Source organism: Gallinula chloropus (genome assembly GCF_964237585.1).
Source record: "Gallinula chloropus genome assembly, chromosome: 1".
NCBI lineage: Eukaryota > Metazoa > Chordata > Aves > Gruiformes > Rallidae > Gallinula > Gallinula chloropus.
The window spans coordinates 87,412,886-87,432,011 of record NC_140085.1 but is presented as its reverse complement, the minus strand read 5'-3'; the positions used below and the strand labels follow the sequence as shown (position 1 = coordinate 87,432,011).

The 19,126-nt window shown below is 50.6% G+C and overlaps 1 protein-coding gene across 1 annotated transcript in view; it reads right to left on the bottom strand.

Moving 5' to 3' along the window:
- FSTL1 (follistatin like 1) overlaps positions 1-6,877 on the bottom strand; it is a gene marked incomplete at its 5' end in the record, with an annotated part of 50,203 nt that extends 43,326 nt beyond the window's left edge. The window contains one exon of the mRNA XM_084274248.1: positions 6,713-6,877. Within this exon, the coding sequence (XP_084130374.1) occupies positions 6,713-6,877 (165 nt within the window). The remainder of the gene's footprint in view (positions 1-6,712) is intronic.
- Between the last annotated feature and the right edge of the window lie 12,249 nt (positions 6,878-19,126).

Genomic DNA, 19,126 nt, shown 5'->3' with positions numbered 1-19,126 from the left:
TTACTCACCCAGACAACTAAACGATCCAGACATAGCAAAAATTCCCCGAGGAGATCTCTTCCTCCTCCATATAGGAAACGAGACAACAATTCCAATCCCTCATGCTTAGGCTTCCTCGAACATAAACATAAAAAAGTGGCCAAAATGCAGGAGGGGAAAGCAAGCCCCAGAGCAGCAAGGAGTACATACGCCGAGAGTTACATCATGCAGAAGGAAAGCTCTTGGCTTCAGGCTACAATTACTAGCACTTAAAAGGCAGGGGCCACTCTAGCACGGCCAGCACCCCTCCCTGCCTCCCCCAACACCATCCTCCAGATCAATTTATCACTGGGAAAACAGTAAGAGACTCTGCCATCAAAGCCTTCCCTGGACAACATGGCACTGGAGTTCAGCACCTACAGAACTCTTCCGTCTGGCCCAGTGGATGGATGAAAACTCCTCATTCTGCCCCTCAGATGCTCAAGCCCTGGAATGCCTCGCCCTGGCAGCAGCATGACAAGAAAAGAGCAGCCAAGGACAGTTATCTTACAGCAGGAGCCCAGCCCACAGGCTCTTGTGGTAGGACACAGCTCACCAGTAATCTCTCCATCAGAGGCAGGTACCTTTACCAGCCCACCCTGTAACCCCACCCTTGCATTCCTCTTCAAGATTTTAACATCCTCTTCGCCCCTTCCCTGACTTTTGGCTACTGTGGGGTCCATTACATAGCAGTACAGTATTCAGAGAGCTGTTAGAGGTTCATCTCTGGGACAGCAGTTGACAGGGTACAGCCAAGGGAAATGTTGTAGTGAGAGCCATCCTGCAGTGCCCATACAAAGATGAACAAGATGGGTGATGGGTCTTTCGGGCTCCTGGTTTTCCTGGTGCATTGGGTATTTTCCTCGAAGGACACGAGACCTGGCACCCTCTTCCCAGTGAGACAAAAAACAGATTCCAGCCTTAAAGCACTGCTTAGTTTCTTCTGCCAAAATATTTGCTTAGCTCTCAAACAGTGGAAATGTGGGATCCACCTACAGCTGAGCTAATGAGATACAAAATCCCTCCCCACAACCACCCACCCCAAACCCCTTTTTCTTTTCAAATATTTTGGCCCAAGAGGGGCCTCCAAATTGTTTCCAGATTATGGATGCCCTTGATGGGCTCCAAACAAGGTGCAGGTGCCTCACAAATTCCACAAATGCAGACTGGAGCACGAGCCTGCTTGTCTTCATCATCTCTCACAGGCAGCCTACATCTAAACCACTGCCCCAGGCAACCACAGGCCTGATGTCAAAACCCAAAAGGTAGATAGCAGTAAGTGGGAGAGCTAAGGCATAGAGCAGGGACTGAGATTTCACAAGAACTTCTACAAACTTCACTTCTGGCTTGCATGGCAGGGGTGGTACAGTCACTCATGACTGGTGGCTGGTGTCTTCAGCCCAGATCAGAACTGGGACACTCTTTAGTGCAAGTAGTAAGAAAGTGCCATGCAGTCACTGCTCGTGCTACAGCTCCGTGCTTTAATACAGCACCAAAGCCTCCAAACCTGCTCCTCTGCCATGTATTTACTCCTGCAATGTCTGGAAATCGCAGTCGGAGCCCCACAGCAGAGAGAGAACAAGCAGGCCCCTGCTCTAACCATCTTATGTCTAACTTAGTGCACTAGCTGTGGCAACGCATAGGAAAGCTGAGACTTCTACAGCCCCACGCCTGCCACCCAGACATGGCTCTGGGAGGAAGCACACATCACAGCCCCACAGGAGCCCGCTCTTTTCTACTGCTAAACTCAGTGACGAGGCCGTGAGGGATAAGTGCCTTCAAAGAGGGGCTGGTTATTCACAGATTAGCTTAGATGTCACAGCACAGCAGAAGCCGGCCCCCGCGCACAGACAGATGCGGCCTGACTGCGTTCAGGCATTTCTGGGAACTAATCTCAGCCAGCTCACGGGGCATGCAGCAAAAACACGGCCTAGTCAATAGGAGTCTCATGGGCCCGAAAAGACACATCTGGCTGAGATTTGCGACAAACTCTCTTCTGTACTGAAAGAGACATTCCCCAGCTCAAGTAACACCACGCAAGAAAGATCAAAGGTGCCCCATGCCTCCTGATGGGTAAGCAGCTGTACCAATAACAGCAGCTGGAAAATGCAAGAGGAGACTGTCTGTCCCTCCTTTGCTGGGAGCTGAGAGGCCTCCCAGGCAGCCCCCAGCAGCAGCCCCCTGTTAATTACCGGCAAGGAATTTGCACTCTGGCAGATAAAGTCATTCACTCAGCTACAGTGCACTCACACAAAGCAGCTCAGACCTGAGACAGCAGCTCCACCCGAGAAGCAACATCAGGGTGCTACGCACACCCGTGTGCTACACAAGGTCGCCTCTGCTTCAGAGCCTGCACCACGCACACCGCTGCTTGGAGGCTGTGGACCCTTCAAAACAGCCAGGGAGGTCATTTAAACACTCAAACACAGGTCAGCAACTTCAGCAGGAGGTGCCTCAGACAGAACCGCTTGGTTGTCTCCCAGACTCTGATCCCTGTGACCATCTGTGGCCCCGTGGCTGCTCAACAGCACATCCCTCACCTTACAGACCAGACTTTGCACAGATCAGCCTTCGCTGTCTGTCCAGCATCAAATCACTCTTTCCCTGCCTCCCCATTTAAAATATGCTTGTTGCCTTGAGGAGCAACTCCAGCAACGCCTGGTCTGGCACTCAAGGGCAGGATTTAATGGAAGATGCCGCCTATCAGTCCAAACCAGCTCAAGAAAAAAAATGGAAGCAATTTTTCCTTCCGCTGAGGAGTGAAGATGTGCCTGCTAGACCAGACCTGGGAAACTAGTTTTATTGCATTAGTGAGCTCCATTCGTTTGCTGGGTTTTATTGCACAAAGCCAGTGCATATTAAAACAGCTCGAGTTGCCCACATGATTGGCACCACTGTGTCTTTTCTTTCCCCCACCATGGGTAAAACAGCAGTGAGGGAGGACTGAGCCATTCACAAAGCTTCTACGGCCACATTTCAAAGGCAAATGGACCCTACTTAAAATGATGGCTTCAGGCCCAAATACAGATATGCAATTAGATCAGGATCTCACCTCTAACTTATTCAGTTTCATTTATTAAGACAGCAGTTTTTAGTTTTCACCACTGCAATAACACAGGAGAAGTTTAACCAAAGCACACGGCCAATGCTGGCCAGACTGCATGAACAGCCCGACGGGAGGAAGCCTTCCCAAAGCCCCGTGTACCAGCTGAACCCCCAGCTCAATTTCCCACTTCCCCCCACCCCGGGCACACCAGCATACTATGGGCAAAAGGGGTACAAGACTTAGAAGGGGTCAAGTATCACCCCCCTACATGCAAAAGTGGCCAAGTCTGACTGGAAGTGCTCAGGTGAGTTAAGCAAACAACTTGGCTGAAGCCTCTGTGTTTTCTTCCCCCTTGACATCCCTTTTCAGCCTGTCATACAGCAAAAGTACACTAAAAGAAACGGAGGTGGGATGAAAAAAAAATAAAATTAATCCCAGGGTTACAACAGATGCAGACACTGCAAACAGTGTGCTAGTAGAGAAGGTTATAAATCTGCCTCCAGATGCCTGTCAGCACTGTGCTGCTCAGGGGTATAGCCCCTCTGATCTGTCAGTAAGTCTCCTCACAGGAGGACACTCTCTAGCCCTCCTCCTCTAGCCCTTTTTAGCCAAGACAAGTCAGATTAAACTGCTTACATAATTCTTGAAAAGACTAACTTGTCTGGCAAGAAATGGGTTAAGGCAAGTTCAAGAAAACAGCTACAGGTCCCAGGGACTAAGCTGAACAGCCAGAAAACTGGTAAGAAGCAGAGGGCAGGCTAGGGCAGTGACCTATTCCCTCAGCAAGGCTGGATTCAGGAAAGGACTTCCATCTCCAGCCTGCACTCATGTCGTCAAACCGGCATAGACCTCGTTGCCAACATCAAAAATTCATGCTGAAAGTAACTTTCTTCATGATTCCACATCCGCTTTAAGCCAAAAAGGAAAAAGGGAAAAAAAGAAAAAGACAACCCACCCCCCCTCTTACTTTGAAGCAAGCATCCTGGTGGGACATGCAACATTTCTGGTATAGTCACAGTGGTGCCACCAGCAGAAGCACTCCTGCACAGCACCCGTCAGACCTCATGGGCACAGACTTCTCCCCAGCATTAATTAGGTGGCTTACTCCAGCAGGATATGAACAACTGATGAACTTTTAATACATTCATGCAGCCATTTCAGCCTCTCCCTTTTCCTCTGTCGTGATGGATGCTTCCCAAAAAATCCCTCCATCTGCTTCAGAAAACTCCAGTAACCTCACCTCTGTAGCATCCCTGTTAATACTAGTGAACGGTCGCCTCATTGAGACTCTGACCCAGGAAGAAAGAGATAAAAAGGTCTGTCTGAGGCTGGTGGCTGGCTTCCATCCGAGGAGTACAGTTCACCGTCTATTGCTCTTGTTACTATTACTGAACCGGGCCAAGAAAAGCTCCTGAGTTTTGGCACGTCTCAGATTTTCCAGTCTGCACAAAATCATGCCAGGAACATTTACTGAAGCAATTTCTTTCTTTCTTTAAAGTCTCTAATTACCAACCTAACAATGTTGAAGAAATGAGTCTTGCACAAAAACCCCAGTACAGTTCAGATATAGTTTTGCCGACAATAGGATTAGAAGCTTAAGGCTCACTGTTAATATTCCAAACATATTGACAGGCACAAAGTGCAAGCTACAGCAGAAACAGAAGAAAGAGAGGTTATCACTTCCAAAAATCTGGAAGGAGAACCACACAGGACCAGTGATGCAGGAGAGTATTCGTAAGAAACATTCTGGAGGGAGCAACCGTGTCCAAAATGCAAGCTGCTCACCTGCAAGCACAGCCCACTCCCTAGAAAAAGAGCAGGTCTAGCTATCCCAGAGGATGAAATACTACCTGTGAGCAAACTGATGGTCGCCACTCAGCAGCCACAAAGAACAAAACTGAACCCCACAAAAACAAGTTGTCCGAGGTGTCAATTTTCCTTGAGGACTCAAACCTCACTCATCACTCCCACGTTCTGCTGAACTTAGACCGAATTGCACCAAAATGTTCACTGGTTTGACACCTGGACCACCACCCCTGGTAGCAGTCAAATCATTCATTTATTCATTCAAGCATGGACTGACCTTTAAAACCAAGTTTTGAACATGATGGCTGTACGTTTTTCTTACTTTCAATTTGCAGGTAAGGAATGGAGACATGAGGGTACTTACACTTGGGAAGCCATCCATGTACCCCAAATTAGAGTACATTACGCAAAACTTGGGATTTAGCACTTTGACCACATCAACATAACGTCAGCAGGTACCCCTGAAATGAGAAATCAAGGGCCAAACACATCCTGGCTACGTTTCTCCTGGCTCCTGACACCAAGAGGCTTCACTCCGACCACTGCCATTCCTAGTTAGCTGCTACTATCATTCATCTTACAGATGCAGCGCCACGCGCTTCCTTCCTGAAGGGGTTTCACCGTACCACTGACCAGAACTGGTCACAGCTTACTCAGGGTTCCCAAGAAAAACAAGTAAAAGGGATCTGGCTTTTTTCAGGGCAGGGCTGGAGAGGATGCGTGGAAACGCCGGCTACGTAAGCGTGTCGCGCCTTGGGAAGAAAAGTGCATTACAGTGTTATCATGTGCAGGCAGATGCGAAGCGCCAGCTCTCTCCTCCTGCTCCTTTGGTTTACACCAAGGCGCCCCAGCATTCGCATTGTTCGTCCCTTCGGCGAGCGGCTGGCGCAGTTGCGGGGAGTTCACGGAAGAGCTTGGCTTACAGGGACGGAGCAACAGCGACCGGCTTCACCCTGGACCCCCCCCGCCCCCCCTCCCGCCCCCCTTCAGCGGAACCCGGGCTGCACAGAGCACGGGTGAGAGGCAGAGCGAGAGGGAACCATTTGCAGGGAATCGGACGTGGTTTTTTTTTTTTTAAATTCTGTTCCGAATTTCATTTTATTTTCTCCGTGCGGAGCCAAACTGCGATGCTCTAGGGCGGGGCTCGCCATCTGGGAGAAATATGTAGGGAGAAAAAATGCGGGCGGGGAGGACGAGCCGCCCACCCCCCACAGCCCCCCCACCTCCGAGCGGGACCGCTTCCCTCCGAAAGCAGACTCAGCCTCCCTCCCCAGCCCAGCTTGAGTTCATTTTCCTCAAATCACTTCCACATTTCCCCTGCCGTAATTACCGAATATTTTGTTTCTGACCTCACTTTTACGGAGGCCGCCACAACCGGGAATTCAGGCACCGTTTGTTTTCTGTCAGCAGAGCCGGGGAGGGGGGCAGGAGGGGGGCGGCGAGCCGGGGGCTCTCCGTGGGGTTCGATGGCATTGCAGCAAGAGACGGGGAGGGAAAAAAAAAAGAAGGAAAAAAGAAAGAAACCCCACCAAAAAAAAGAAAAAAAAAGGAAAGGAGAAAGAGCGGGAGAGGAAGGGGGGTGCCCAGGGGAGGACAGCCCGGCGGCAGGCTCGGGGGGAGGACGCAGCCCCCCTCAGCCCCACGGAGGGATCTGGCGGCCCCGCAACTTCCCTCCCGCCCCGGCGGCTACTTTCCCCCGTCCCGACAGCTCCCCCTCCTCGGTCCGGGTGCCAGCTGCCACCCGCCGGGGAAGGGGAAGCGGTGGAAAACGCCAGAAAGGGACTCCCGGTCCCCCTCCCATGCCGGCCCTTCCCCGGCCCGCCGCCGGGGCCCCGCACCTACCTCGGCTCGCAGGCGGGCCACGGCCAGCAGGGCGTAGAGCAGCGGGAGAGTTTTCCAGATCTGCAAGAAAGGGAGGAGGGGGAAGCGGTGAGCGCGGGCCGGGACCAGGGGCGCCGGGGCCAGCGCCGCCGCCAAACTTCCCACCGGGGCGGCCCCGCTCACCATGCTGCTGGCGGCACCGGCGGGGCAGGAGGAGTTGCAAAGGCGCCTTCCCCGACTCCGGGCTCGTTCGGAAGGGAAGGGGAGGGCTCCCCCTCACCCCGACCCGCCAGCCCGCGGCTCCACCCCCGGCCCGACCCCCGCCGCCTACCCCCGCCCCGGGGCCGGCTCCTCCCCGACCCGCCGTGAGGGGGCGGCCCCCTCCCGGAGCCCACCGCCCCTCAGCGGTGCCCCCGGCCCTGCAGCCGCCCAGCCCCTCTGCGCCCCACGGGGGAACCTCGGCAGTCTTTGAAGGCCGCTGAGGGGCTCCCAGGGGACTTGGCCCGTCGCGGGGATGGCGGGGAGGAGCGAGTGTCCAAGGAAGGGGTCGACGCCCCACACGGCCCAGCTTCACGTCCCTCCCCGGGCAGACGATGAGGCCTGGGAAGACCCCCGAGCTGGTGAGGGGCAAGGAAGAGCAGCGGGTGCTGCCATGGCTGGGTGCAGCTGCCCAGCAGCCTGCCCGAGAGCAGCCCTCCAAGGGGGTTCGAGCCACCCTATCAGTGTTGCAGAAGGGGGAAACTGAGGCACAAGGTAGCTTCTCTGCAGGCGAGGGACTGTAGAAGGCCACTGTCACCGTGCCCCAGCCCGAAGGCTACACTGAAATCCTGGCCGTGGCTACGGGTGCCACTGGTGTCAGGATGCCAGGAGCCTTATCCTCTGTTGGGATCCCAGTGGAAGTGGCTGAGCAGAGCTGGCAGGCCCAGGGCTGTGCCACAGGGGGCAGAAATCCCACCTGAAATGCTCCAAGGTGCTCATTTACATATAAATACCTGTGATCCTCTTATTTAATCTCCTCATCTCTGACTTTCAGAAGCCTCTGGTAGCTAGAAGGCAGGATCAGACAACTCAAAGAGACTGATTGTCTTGGGTGCACACAGAAATCTCTGTTACAGCAAGCAAGGCAGTGACGCTAGTTGTCAAGGGCTTTTCCTCAAGTTTTGTGGTTGGTTGTAACCAACAATGGCACCTCTGGCTTTGAAATCCTGTCTCGCTCCGTAACCAAGTGTTCCCTGTAAGCCATCATCTATCTTCCTGTCCTGCTTTACTCTGTGCCCTCAATACAAGCAGGCAGTGCAGGAGATGCTGGTGTGTGTCCCCTCGCTGTTCACCAAGATGGAAGGTTATTCCAGCGTCCTGCTGGGAGGAGCAAAATCTGGGAAAGAGTTATCCAGGATCAGCCGACATCTGGTCGGTTCAACGGCAGCTGTGCCATTTTTCTGTGCTTCCTTGGGCTCTGCTTCCTCACTCTGTTTTGGTTTTAAGACTACTGTTACTAATTTTGCACTTACAAAGCATCCTCCCCAGCAACTTGTGCTTCTGTCTGTGAGCAGTACTAGCCTATAAATCTATCCTGAAGAGACGTCTAATTATGTCATTGCTGATGCTGAGCGATGTGGTTTTCATTGTCGGGTTTTGGGGTTGTTTGGGTTTCTTTTTAAAACTCAACCTTTCACAGTGCACTTCTTTGGTTTGGAGTCACTGATTGCCTTGCCTCACGACACAGCGCAGGTAGAGTTATGGCTGTACTCAGCTAGCCTCTAGTTTGCAGAAGCATCATAGGATCAGGCTCACCCTGAGTCACCCCGATGCGAGTGCCATAATGGGAGAAAAACAAGTGGCAAATGATAAATACATTTTAAAAGATTCATGGCTTTCTGGCCTCTTGACGCCTGGCACTGCGCAATTGGTGCTACACGAGGAAGCTTTCTATGTCCAGAGAGGGTAATAGCAACTCATACCACTCCTGGAACAGAGTGCTAGCAGGGGTCTCCCAGGCCCTGCGCTCCCTCCCGGATACCACGGGCCATCACCTCACATAAGCGTGGTAACATAGGTCACTGTGAACACGTGGTTGTTTTGGGGGTTTTTTTCTGTGTAGTCGAAGGACTGAATATGAAACACAAGGTAAAGGATTAATCCTCCATTCCACGCCGGCATTCAGGCATGTGACAGTGTATTTCTTCAAGTTAGTTTTTATCGCATGGGAATGGGCAGAGGTGACGTCATGCTACCACGGAAGGCCAGGGGCCTGTGAGCGGAGAGGGGTGCTTGTACAGCCACCCCTCTAAATCAGATACAATTTCTATGTGCAGAGGAGGCCTCAGTGTCTCTGGGAGGCTGGCGGGAACCATCCTTACCCCTTTGCTGGGAAGACAAGAGCGGTGATAGAGCCGGAGTTGTTTGTGGGAGCGCGAGTGTGTGTTCTGTCAGGTCACGTACCAAGGCAGGGAAAAGGTGTCTTATCTCTTTGGTCTCAGTCAACCATCTCAGCGCAGACAGCAGAGCCTTACCACTCTGTATAAAGGCACGCATTCTACAGCCAAACTCACAGCATCTGACAAACTGCTCACTTTTATTCCAGGCTTTGGCAATTTGAAACTGTAAACTGCAGAGGAGCAGCATGTACTACCTGAGCGCACAGGAAATAAATCTGCCAGGAATCTTCGCTCTTTTGTGATGGGCCCATAACGGGCAGCTTGCATCAGAAGCAGCGGAGTAAGGGGAAAGCAAACGCGTTTACAGTTGTGGTTTCAAGCTGTGGCCATAATGGATATGGTAATTCTTCATTGCTGGCTACACAACCAAAGTAGTATCATAAAAACGCTTTCAGCTAAAAGCTTCATTATAGGAGTGAACGAGGCTTGCCTGAAATTTTGAAGGTTGCAATGCTCTGGTGGGCCAAAGAAATTGGGAATCATTGCTCTGCAGGGAAGATGTTACTCTCTTACGTACATCAATATTTCATTTCTGCTGGCGCTTACTTTACAGTCACTGGTACTTCAAAACCAAACATTTTTTTATACCTATGGGATCGCAAATTTTGAGATCCATGCACATGTATGCCCAGAGGTCCGTGCCATCGAAAAGTTCAGCTGCTGGCTGAGAAGCAGAGCGAATGAAGCCTGGGCTCATGCAAGCATACATCTCATGGGTGGATACATTCTCCTGTGTTTAATAAAGTGCAGGCTCCATCCGAAGCTTTCTCCATTCTTGGGGCACTGTCAGCATCACTCCCCTGAACTCCCTGGTGTCTCACAGGGGTTACTCTGCAGCCGCAGCCTCTCCCTTATTACAGCATCTGCACGCATATACACCCAAAGTGATTGTGTGAGCCTCATTTCCTAGGGAACCGAGGCTAAACACATGCCAATAAATTACTTCTTAAGCCCTCACCCAGCCCCTGTGGCTACACCATGATATCACCCTCTCCACATTACCTCACTCCCGTCCACCACCCCTGTCCTTTGCATCTCCTCCTTTCCCTCCTGCTGTTTGAAACACCAGCCCTGAGGGATGGGGTTGTGCTTGCAGCGCTGAGGTGAAGTCAGTGACTGCCTCAACTGCCCTGCATTTTAGGTGGTCATTCAAGAAGCCCAGATTTTTGGCAAGTGGCCTTTGTGACAGGGCAGTAACCTATCCTGCTGAAGAGAAGAAAATCTGCAGCCGTGTTATCTGGTGGAATTAGGAAGCAGGGTATTATTTTTGAATAGCAGGTCCCTGAGTTTGCAGCCAAGAAGGCTCAGCTTGCGTGGGACCGGAGGCGCCGGTGTCATCTTGAGCTATATGAGCAGTGCTTCTCCACAGACCAGACTGCAGCCCTGCGCTGGCACCTGAGGCGTGGCCGAGGGACAGAAAGGTGCCAGGACTGTGAGGCCTGAGCAGGAGGCCTGGAGCGGAGCTACACGTGCAGGCATCAGAGCCAAACAAATGCTGGGATGACCGTGGGGTTGGTGTGAGCCCCCAGGGCCATCATGCCTGGATTGTGCAGATGCCTCAGGTAAGAACTCAGTCCTGCAGCACCCTTCTCTGGGAGTCCCCTCCTGAGCCCCTAAGGAGCTTAACCAAGACCTTGCTCTTAGTCTGTGAGCGGGGAGTAGAGGGTTGGTAGGAGGGAACCCCCAAATGCACGTTCATCAGTAGATGAATGGAGTGTGAGTGATGAGGCAACTTCTCATCCTCAATTTTGGGAAGATGCTGGATGACTCTCGTTATCCCAGCTTCTAAACTGCCATGCACCACCCAAACTCTTAGGTTGAGGCAGGATGGGCCTCTAGGGAATGTATGCAGCCAGGCCAACTAACTTGGCTCAAAGGCTTCAGGGACAGTAACTGGAGGAGATACTTTTCTAACCAAAATTCAAACTCAGGTAAGTGTGGTTAAGCATGATGTGAGGATGCACACAACACACTGATAAGTTAAATCTCTTTTCTCTTTACAGTGCAGTTATTTCTTGTATCACTTCCCTGTACTTTAGTCACCTTCCTGTTTTTTCTCCTAGTCTTCCAGCTTTGTTTTTTGCTTCATTTCCTTGCTCTTGTAATTTTCTTTCTCACTGTGGTTTCCCCATTCCTTGCCACTGCTCCAGCTGCAGCATTTGTACTACCCATGCTTTCTTAAAGCTCTATTTCAGATCTGATGTAGCAAAGTGCTGTACCTTCCCCCTTCTGCGCTGCTAGCAGATGTCTTTATTTTGCAGGTTTTACTGGGGACATTGCTAACCAAAGGCACACAAGTCTGGCACTAGCAGACTTGTATAAAATGCACGTGGCTTGTATAAAATGCATTCTTTAATGGTTAGTGCATTTGATGGGCTTTGGGTATTCTATTAGCTAAGGCACTAAAATGCCTAAACACCTCTGACAACCTGGCCCTTGAGCTCTTCCCTTGGTATCCTTTAATCAAGGTGAGGTTTTCTAGCCTAAGACAAGCTCCCAAGGCATCATTTACCCACTGACTTCATCTAACACCCAGGTGTGATCACCCAGGTAAGCCATGCCCACCGGGACTGGGCACAGAACTACGCCCATATCCAGCCTGCGTAACCATGTCCACTTTGCAATTGCCACAGCCTGGCCAAGGGGAGCTTGATGTTCACAGTACCTCATAGATTCAAACTCCTCTCAGATCCAAGTCATGGTGCTCCACCTAGAGCAATAGCTGGCATGGAGGTAACCAGGTTCCCAGGCAGTCCGGTAGCACCTGCAAGGCCACCCTCCACCCAGATGTGGGATAAGAGTTATCCCAGCTGCCAGATGTGCGTCTACGCCATTGGGTAGATGCTGCTTGGTCACAGCAACTGGCTTGTAGATGCTGCCCAGCACATCTACTCTGGTGCACAAGAGGTGCAACTCATCTGCTTAGACAAGCAAGCACCTTATTGCATCCTAAATGAGACAGTAGCTAGAAAGATGTCTGTACCCACAGTTATTTTGTGGGGTCCTAGGTGCTGCTGCCACAACTTGTTTGATTTGAGTCTGACCCCAGAAAGTCCCTCAGAGGTCAGTAACGCAATGGGCAACTGCAGAGCCCGGCAAAATAGCCTTGGGACTGGCATCAAGGTAAGGTGAGGCAGCTGAATGGGCCCATACAGTTCATAAGGTGTATTTCCTAGTGTGTAGCACTACACTGCAAACCAGCATGTGGGTACAGACTGCCACAGAAATACGCCCCAAGGCAGAGTCCCGACCTGCCTCCGTGCCTGCTAACCCTGCCACAGGCACTTCTCAGTGCATACTGTTAAACATGACATTGTTCTCCACACGTGAGGAGACATTCACTGCTGCTGCCCACTTCCTTCCCCATTACCTCCCTCCTTTTGCAAACGGATTCACCGAGAAGTTGCGACGGTCACTTCTGGCAGAGTCACACCCAGGACTCTTCTGCAGCAGGATGAAGTATTTCAGCTACTTTGTCCTTCTGCATCACTGAGCTACAGAAGATGTACTTGGCTCTGCAGCAATCCCAGGCACCCCATCCCCAAGATGATATTGCTGCAGAGTGGGCAGTTGTCTGCCACAGGCAAATCCCGATTCCCACAATTAAGAGCACTTCCTCCATTAGCTGAAACAGTAAGGGATTGTGCTCCTGAATGCAGCAGGAAATCAACCCAGGATGTCTTGAGCCCAGGCACAGGCCATTACAATCCATCAATTATATCGCAACAAAAGACAAATGTTCCACCTGCCTCCCACTTGCCTCACCTCCCAGTCGCTGCTGTCACGCAGGGGCAGGCCTAGCCTTGCAACCAAACATCCAACAAAATTTCTCAGAGGCCTGCAAGCTCCTGCCACCCTGCTGTAAAGAAGCAGGCGCTCGCTCTTCGCCAGCCAAAGGTCATCACTTGTGGCTTGGCTGTTGGGACCCCACAGCTCTCAACTACCAAGTCAGGGCACCAAGTGCCAGAAGCGCCAGAGGGCATTTCAAGGGGCTGTGTTGATTAGTGCCCTTCCCATGCTCTCTCAGCCATGCCCTTCTCCCCTGCCTGCCACTTTTGAACCCCCCTCAAGCACTGCTTGCAGACAAAGCTGAAGAGTTGTTCCAGCATGGGGCAGAGGAGGTGCTGTGGAAGAACCTCTGGAGGAAGATGTTTCAGAGCAAGTTGAAAAAGTGTCTATTGGTGGGAGCAGATTGGTGGGGGAAGTCAACTTCTTGAAGCTAAGGGAGCTGATGAGAAAGGTCCACAAGACTCCCACAGCTGAGGCTGTGTTGCAATCAGGACGAATATGAACATTGCAGGAGTTGCTGGGGTATGTGGAGCCAGCCTTTTTTTGGGAAGGACATGGACATAGAGTCAATGAGCCTGATAAGATGGGGGGGGGGGGGGTTTGTGGGGGGGCTTTTGTGTGCCTTAGCACCATGCAATACACCTGTGACAGGTGGAAGCTCAGAGACCTCTGCAGTGACCCTCTGCAGGGCAGCTCTGTCTGGGGATGTCTCCTAACCTGCCTAATCTCTCTGCAGCTGTGTGATGATGGAAACGGGGCTCACCTCAGGATGCCACCAATCCATTCAAACAACTGCCACAGCAGATCCTGACTCTCAACACCGTTACAGGACTGTCAGAGTGCATCTCGAACTCATGTCCCCAGCTCCCTGCTCCTTACCCTCCCAGTACACATATGCAGAAACCTCTCATGGGCTGTGCTGGTCAGGCACACAGTTCAGAGGACAGAAATTCCCAGCTTTTCCTGCCCATGCTCTGAATAATTTTGCTGGCTATTTCCCATCCTCCAAGGACTGGCAACCCGCTAGCACAGAACATGCTCACACACACTTAGCTATTTGTCCCAGCCCTTGGCAGAGCCTGGGATGCTTGCTAGAAGGCGTTCGGGAATTTTGCTGCCCAAAATGTGTTTGAGTTGTGTGAGTCGTGCCTGGGTCAGTGGGGGCTGGGTGTGGAACAGCAGCTTTGTGAGTCACTGGGTGTCTGTGAGACCAGGAGGAGGGGTCCACACAGCCTCATTTAACCGACTGTTGCAGTGTTCAGTACACAAATTCAGGATGGCTGTCCTGGTGGTCTACAAGAAGGCTTGGAAGTTGGCAGTGTTAAGTTTGGGCAGCTGATCTAGGACACAAACATCAGCTCAGGGACTCTTATAAAATGAGAGACCCTGCTGTTAAGCAAGAAAACGAGCCAATGTGCTAGTAAACACAGCTCACCCTAGAGACTGGCTCTTGTCATTGCTTAGCAATGCTATGAAATCACAAGTTCCCCTCCCAGCCCCAGACTAAGTGGTGGAAACCAAGGGTTTTTAGTTTTCCTCTGTATGGAGGTTCAATGCCTGTCTTCAGCCACAGCTCTCATGCCCCAGGAGATACTAAGTACCCTCAGGTCCACCACAGGGACTGGCAGGTGCAGTTGCTGAGCACCTGGAAATCAGGCTGCTGCATTAGGTTCCAAGTATGGAGAAAGCACTTTACCTTACACATCCCTGCTTGAATGTGTTGGCCTTTAATTGCTGGAGCCAAGCTGCCCCAGTGGGCCAGGATTCATGCCAGACCTTTTACATGTGAGAAGAGGATAAACAGCTGTAAACAACACCAATCCAAAGGAAAAGGTCACTGCTTTCAACCTGTGTGAGAGAAAGAAAGCTTTTGGATTGGAAATCTTAGTGACAGGAGGCAAAGTGGGTAAGATGTGGTTGCAGGGTGGGTAAGATGAGTTGCTCCAAGAGAATGGAAACTGGAAGAGCAGGGCAGGAGAGCTCAGATATCATATTTACTCCCCTGGGCCAGTGCAGTGTGGCAGAGACCAATGAACTACCTTAGACAGCAAGGGGAGGGGAGGAGAGAGACACCTTTCTGGCAGCACGACAGACTGGAAGAGATGAGCAAAGCATGCTGTGAGCAAAAGGAAAGGATGAAAGCACTGTCAGAGGGCTTGGAAAGGGCGACAGGCAGGTCCCAGCTGAATGGCAGAGATTTGAAGGGGTCTGCCTGGCACTGGGAGGCTGAGGGAGGGGACAGATTCGCGGTGGAAATCTGGCATCTCCTTCTCAAATCGCAGAGCAGTCCCACCTTTAGAAACTTCAGTTTGTTCAATGAATCAGAATCTCTGACTCCATTTAAATGTCAATGCCCAAGAGTTCCCACAGCAAGAGCTGCAGCCGTTTAGCAATAGCTCTGTTAGAGCCCAAAATGATGAGAAAAACCTCTTCGCTGAACCCAGACATCCAGTATCTTTCACAAGCGTCTGTCTCCATGTAGCCAGGTACAATGTCATCTGCTCCAGACAAAGCACTTGTCTTGGCAGTTTTGGCTCCTGTTGGTACCTGTTGTGGTTCTGAGTCCCCTTTTGGTGGGAGATGCTTAGAGGCAGGTGACACAGGAGGTCTGGATGGAGGCACGATTTGAAACTCTGCCTCCATGCAAAGCTGTACATGGTGTACACAAGTTTTGGCCAGAAGCTCTGGGACAACCGTGTTAGAGGCCTCTCCCACCATCCCACTCCCCAGGAAATGCAAACCTGACAATGAACTGGCTCTGAGTTAGTGTCAAGCCTAGAAAGGACAAATTAACATAAACTGTCAATTTACATACTTTTCAGCCATTTATGGCCTTTGTCTGAGCCTAAGAAAAAGCCATGGTCCCTGGAAAATTTGGGCCTGATGGTCAGCAGGGTGTTCCAGAGAAAACATCACGTGTTCATTTCATGAAGTGAAATAAGATCTTTGTTCTGCATGCTTCCCCCCCCCTCCTTTTTCTGAATGAGGCAGTTTTGTCCAGGGATTACAAGCCAATGTTCCAATCCCTCACAGACGTTTCCCATTATCAGAGCTGCCTCTTGTCCTCCAAATCATTTTCCACAGGACTCCTGTAACTTAGGCTGGGAAACGAAGCCAAGAGCTCAGAAGAAAGGACCCTATTGCGGGCTGCTGACAAGACTGAAAAATGCTGCAGGGTGTTGCTGGGACCACCCAGCCCGAAGCATCCTCAGCAGGGGAGCAGCTGAAAAAGATGGTTGTGGTGGGATGACTCTACTGTACAGCCATTCAAACGACTTGGTAAATTAACTTTGATGAGGTATAATCACACTGTGTGGAACTGGCTGCAGAGACTGGTGGGAGACAACTGCGACCGAGGATTAACTCTGCAGAGTACAGCACAAAAGGCCTCCGTGTTGTACCCATGAGATCTGCTCATATTTTGTGAGATCCCCCTGTCTGGGGATGAAATAGCCCCTGCTGTAGTAAACTGCCAAAGGGGGTTGGAGGAAGGGGAGAAAAACTCAAGTGAGGCTTTCTGTTTGGATTCTTCTTTGCTCCCCTCAAAGCAACATTCTCTGCTCCAGGAGGAACCACATCGATGGGGCTTGGAAATAGACCACCTAGTTACTGCACAGACCAAAGCAACTCCCTTCCTGCAAACAGAAGCCAGTTACTAGAACGGCATCAGGCTCTGATCTATAGACTCCCCATCTTGTTAAGCTCAGATGAAGAGATCACCAAGCTGGGAGGGCCCATCTGAAGAACCCATGAAACCCCTTCGTGTATCCTCACATCCTTTGCCACTCTGGTCCTTGGAATCTTCTGCTGAAGTTTTTCCAAGCATCACGATCTCATCTGCCTCGAGAAGGGAAGTCTGCAATGCCGTGTTTGCAAGAAAGTTAGGGAGCCACTAGATGAGAACCACGCTTAAATGAAACTAGCTTCCCAACAACACATAATCAGGACCCCATCCAGCTGACTCAGCTCAAGGAACTGAAATAAAGCTACAGCAGAGATGTAAAACAGATACTCACAAACACATCTTATATTGCTGCAGGAAGATTTGTTAGGACTCCTCTGTCAGCATCCTACTCAGGAAGGAGTGTGGCTCTGTCGTTCTATGGGCAAGGGATGGTTCCCTGGGACGAGTGAGGTCTGGGAAGAGGTATAATGTTCCCAGTGCTGTACTTTGCATTTTATCAGGTTATTCTGGGAAGCAAAAGGTGCAGGCAGGCCTGGTTTCCAGCATGAGAGCTCATGGCCCCTACCTTCTGGACCAGGCCTCATTTCAACTGGCTCAATGAGTTTGACTTATTCTCACTTGCAAGCTCCATGATGTCAACAGAAGTGCTGGACAATTCCTCTTCTCTCCCTTTTTGCCACCCTAAGCCCAAACAGCATGTCTCACTAACTCTGAGTAAGCGCTCCCAGCACCTGGTCAGATATAGCAAAAGATGGAGAGCAACTACTTCCTTGAAAGCTGTTTGCAGAGCTGAACTATCAAAGCGAAGAGGATGTGATGCAAGCACCTCTGCCAGGCTGGACCTTCATGGGTATTAGGGTGGTCCTGCAGAATCACAGAAATGCTGGCTTGGAAGGGACCTCCGTGGCCATGTAGTTCAGGGTCCTACCTAAAGCCTGATTATTGCCAACATGCATTTGGTTGGCCACACCCCTGTCTAGCCAAATCTTGAAAAACTCTGCAGATGGGGACGGTGCCACCTCCCTGGTCACCTGTTCCAGTGCCTCGTCACTGTTCCAGTGAGGCCTTTAGTGTTTTCCCGTCCTCCCTAAACTTGCCCTCACCCACTCCTATGACCCCAGATGTGGGGGTTCCTCAGCATCTGTAGGGGTTTCCATATGTAGAAAACCAGTGATCTGAAACAGAGCTGTCAGTTTATCTGAGAAACCTCCTAGACCTGGATGGATCTTTGGCCACAGGTGACCTGAATCACTGCCACAGGCTCTGACACTGCAGTCTACTCAACTTTGGGAATGAACCTACAGCTCCGAATTGAGAGTTATGGTCATTATATGGTTTTGTATTCAGGCATTAATAATGTAACTTGCTACAAATCTAAAAATAACCTAAAATGCTCACTGGAAATACATTGATTCTCTTCTGCGAATTCCTGCTCTTGCATTTCACAGAATCACAGATTCACAGAATCATAGGGGTTGGAAAGGACCTCCAGAGATCATCGGGTCCAACCCCCCTGACAGAGCAGGTTCCCTAGGACAGGTCACACAGCCTGTCCCAGGGCTCTGTCACCCTCACTGTGAAAAAGCTCTTCCATGTGTTGGTGTGGAACTTCCTGTGCTCCATCTTGAAGCCATTGCCCCTTGTCCTGTCCTTTCATTAATAGTGGGTAAATATACATTTGACTGCACTGAGCCCCTCTCCTCCTTCTTCTGTTTGTCTGGTCTGATCAGGCATAAAATGTCTTTTTTTTCCCTTTTCTTCCCCTTTTGTTTTTTTTGGTTTTTTTTTTTTTTTTTTTTTGAGCACAGATACAGCAACAGTGGGAGAACCTGGCAGGTCTGGCTAAGAGTAATGGCACCCTGCTTCACCTAGCTGAATCGCTCTCCCTTTGAGGTTCATATCTTGCTCTTCCTTTTCTTGCAAGCACAGTACTGTAATGGTAAGGTAAACAAAATTTAAACCAACTTAGTTACATTGTTCAGTCAGAGCAAAGATCAGACATTTTCCCCAAAGCAATGGGGATTTTTTCCTGGGCTGCCAAGAAATGCTGTCTGAGTGAAATCTGTTCTGAACAGATGAGACACTCTGGTAAGAAGGCGATAGATCATTTGTCAGTTCACACATGGTTAAGGAGAGATACGGGATGCCCAAGGAGAGAGATCAGCTTTTGAAACGGAGAAGTAAGAACAGGCAACAGGGAAAAAAGGGGAAAACCAAAAGGAAATACTGATGTTTGAAAAAAACAACAATAAACCCCCCACCCTGACCTCAGATGTGAGACACATAAAACAGGAGAATTCAGATCTGGAGGGATACATAAGAGAGTGTGAAGACAGGACAAGTAGTAAAACCCACAGAAAGGAAAGAATTTAAAAAAAAATAAATCTGTCCTTCAGTGGCAGGGTGATACCTAGTGAAGTAGGAGAGTAGTTAACAGAACTAGATTACATGACCCACCTGCATGGGGTGATTTCCTTTTTAAAAAATACTTTTCTTTACATTTCACCGTCTTTTAATCACTGG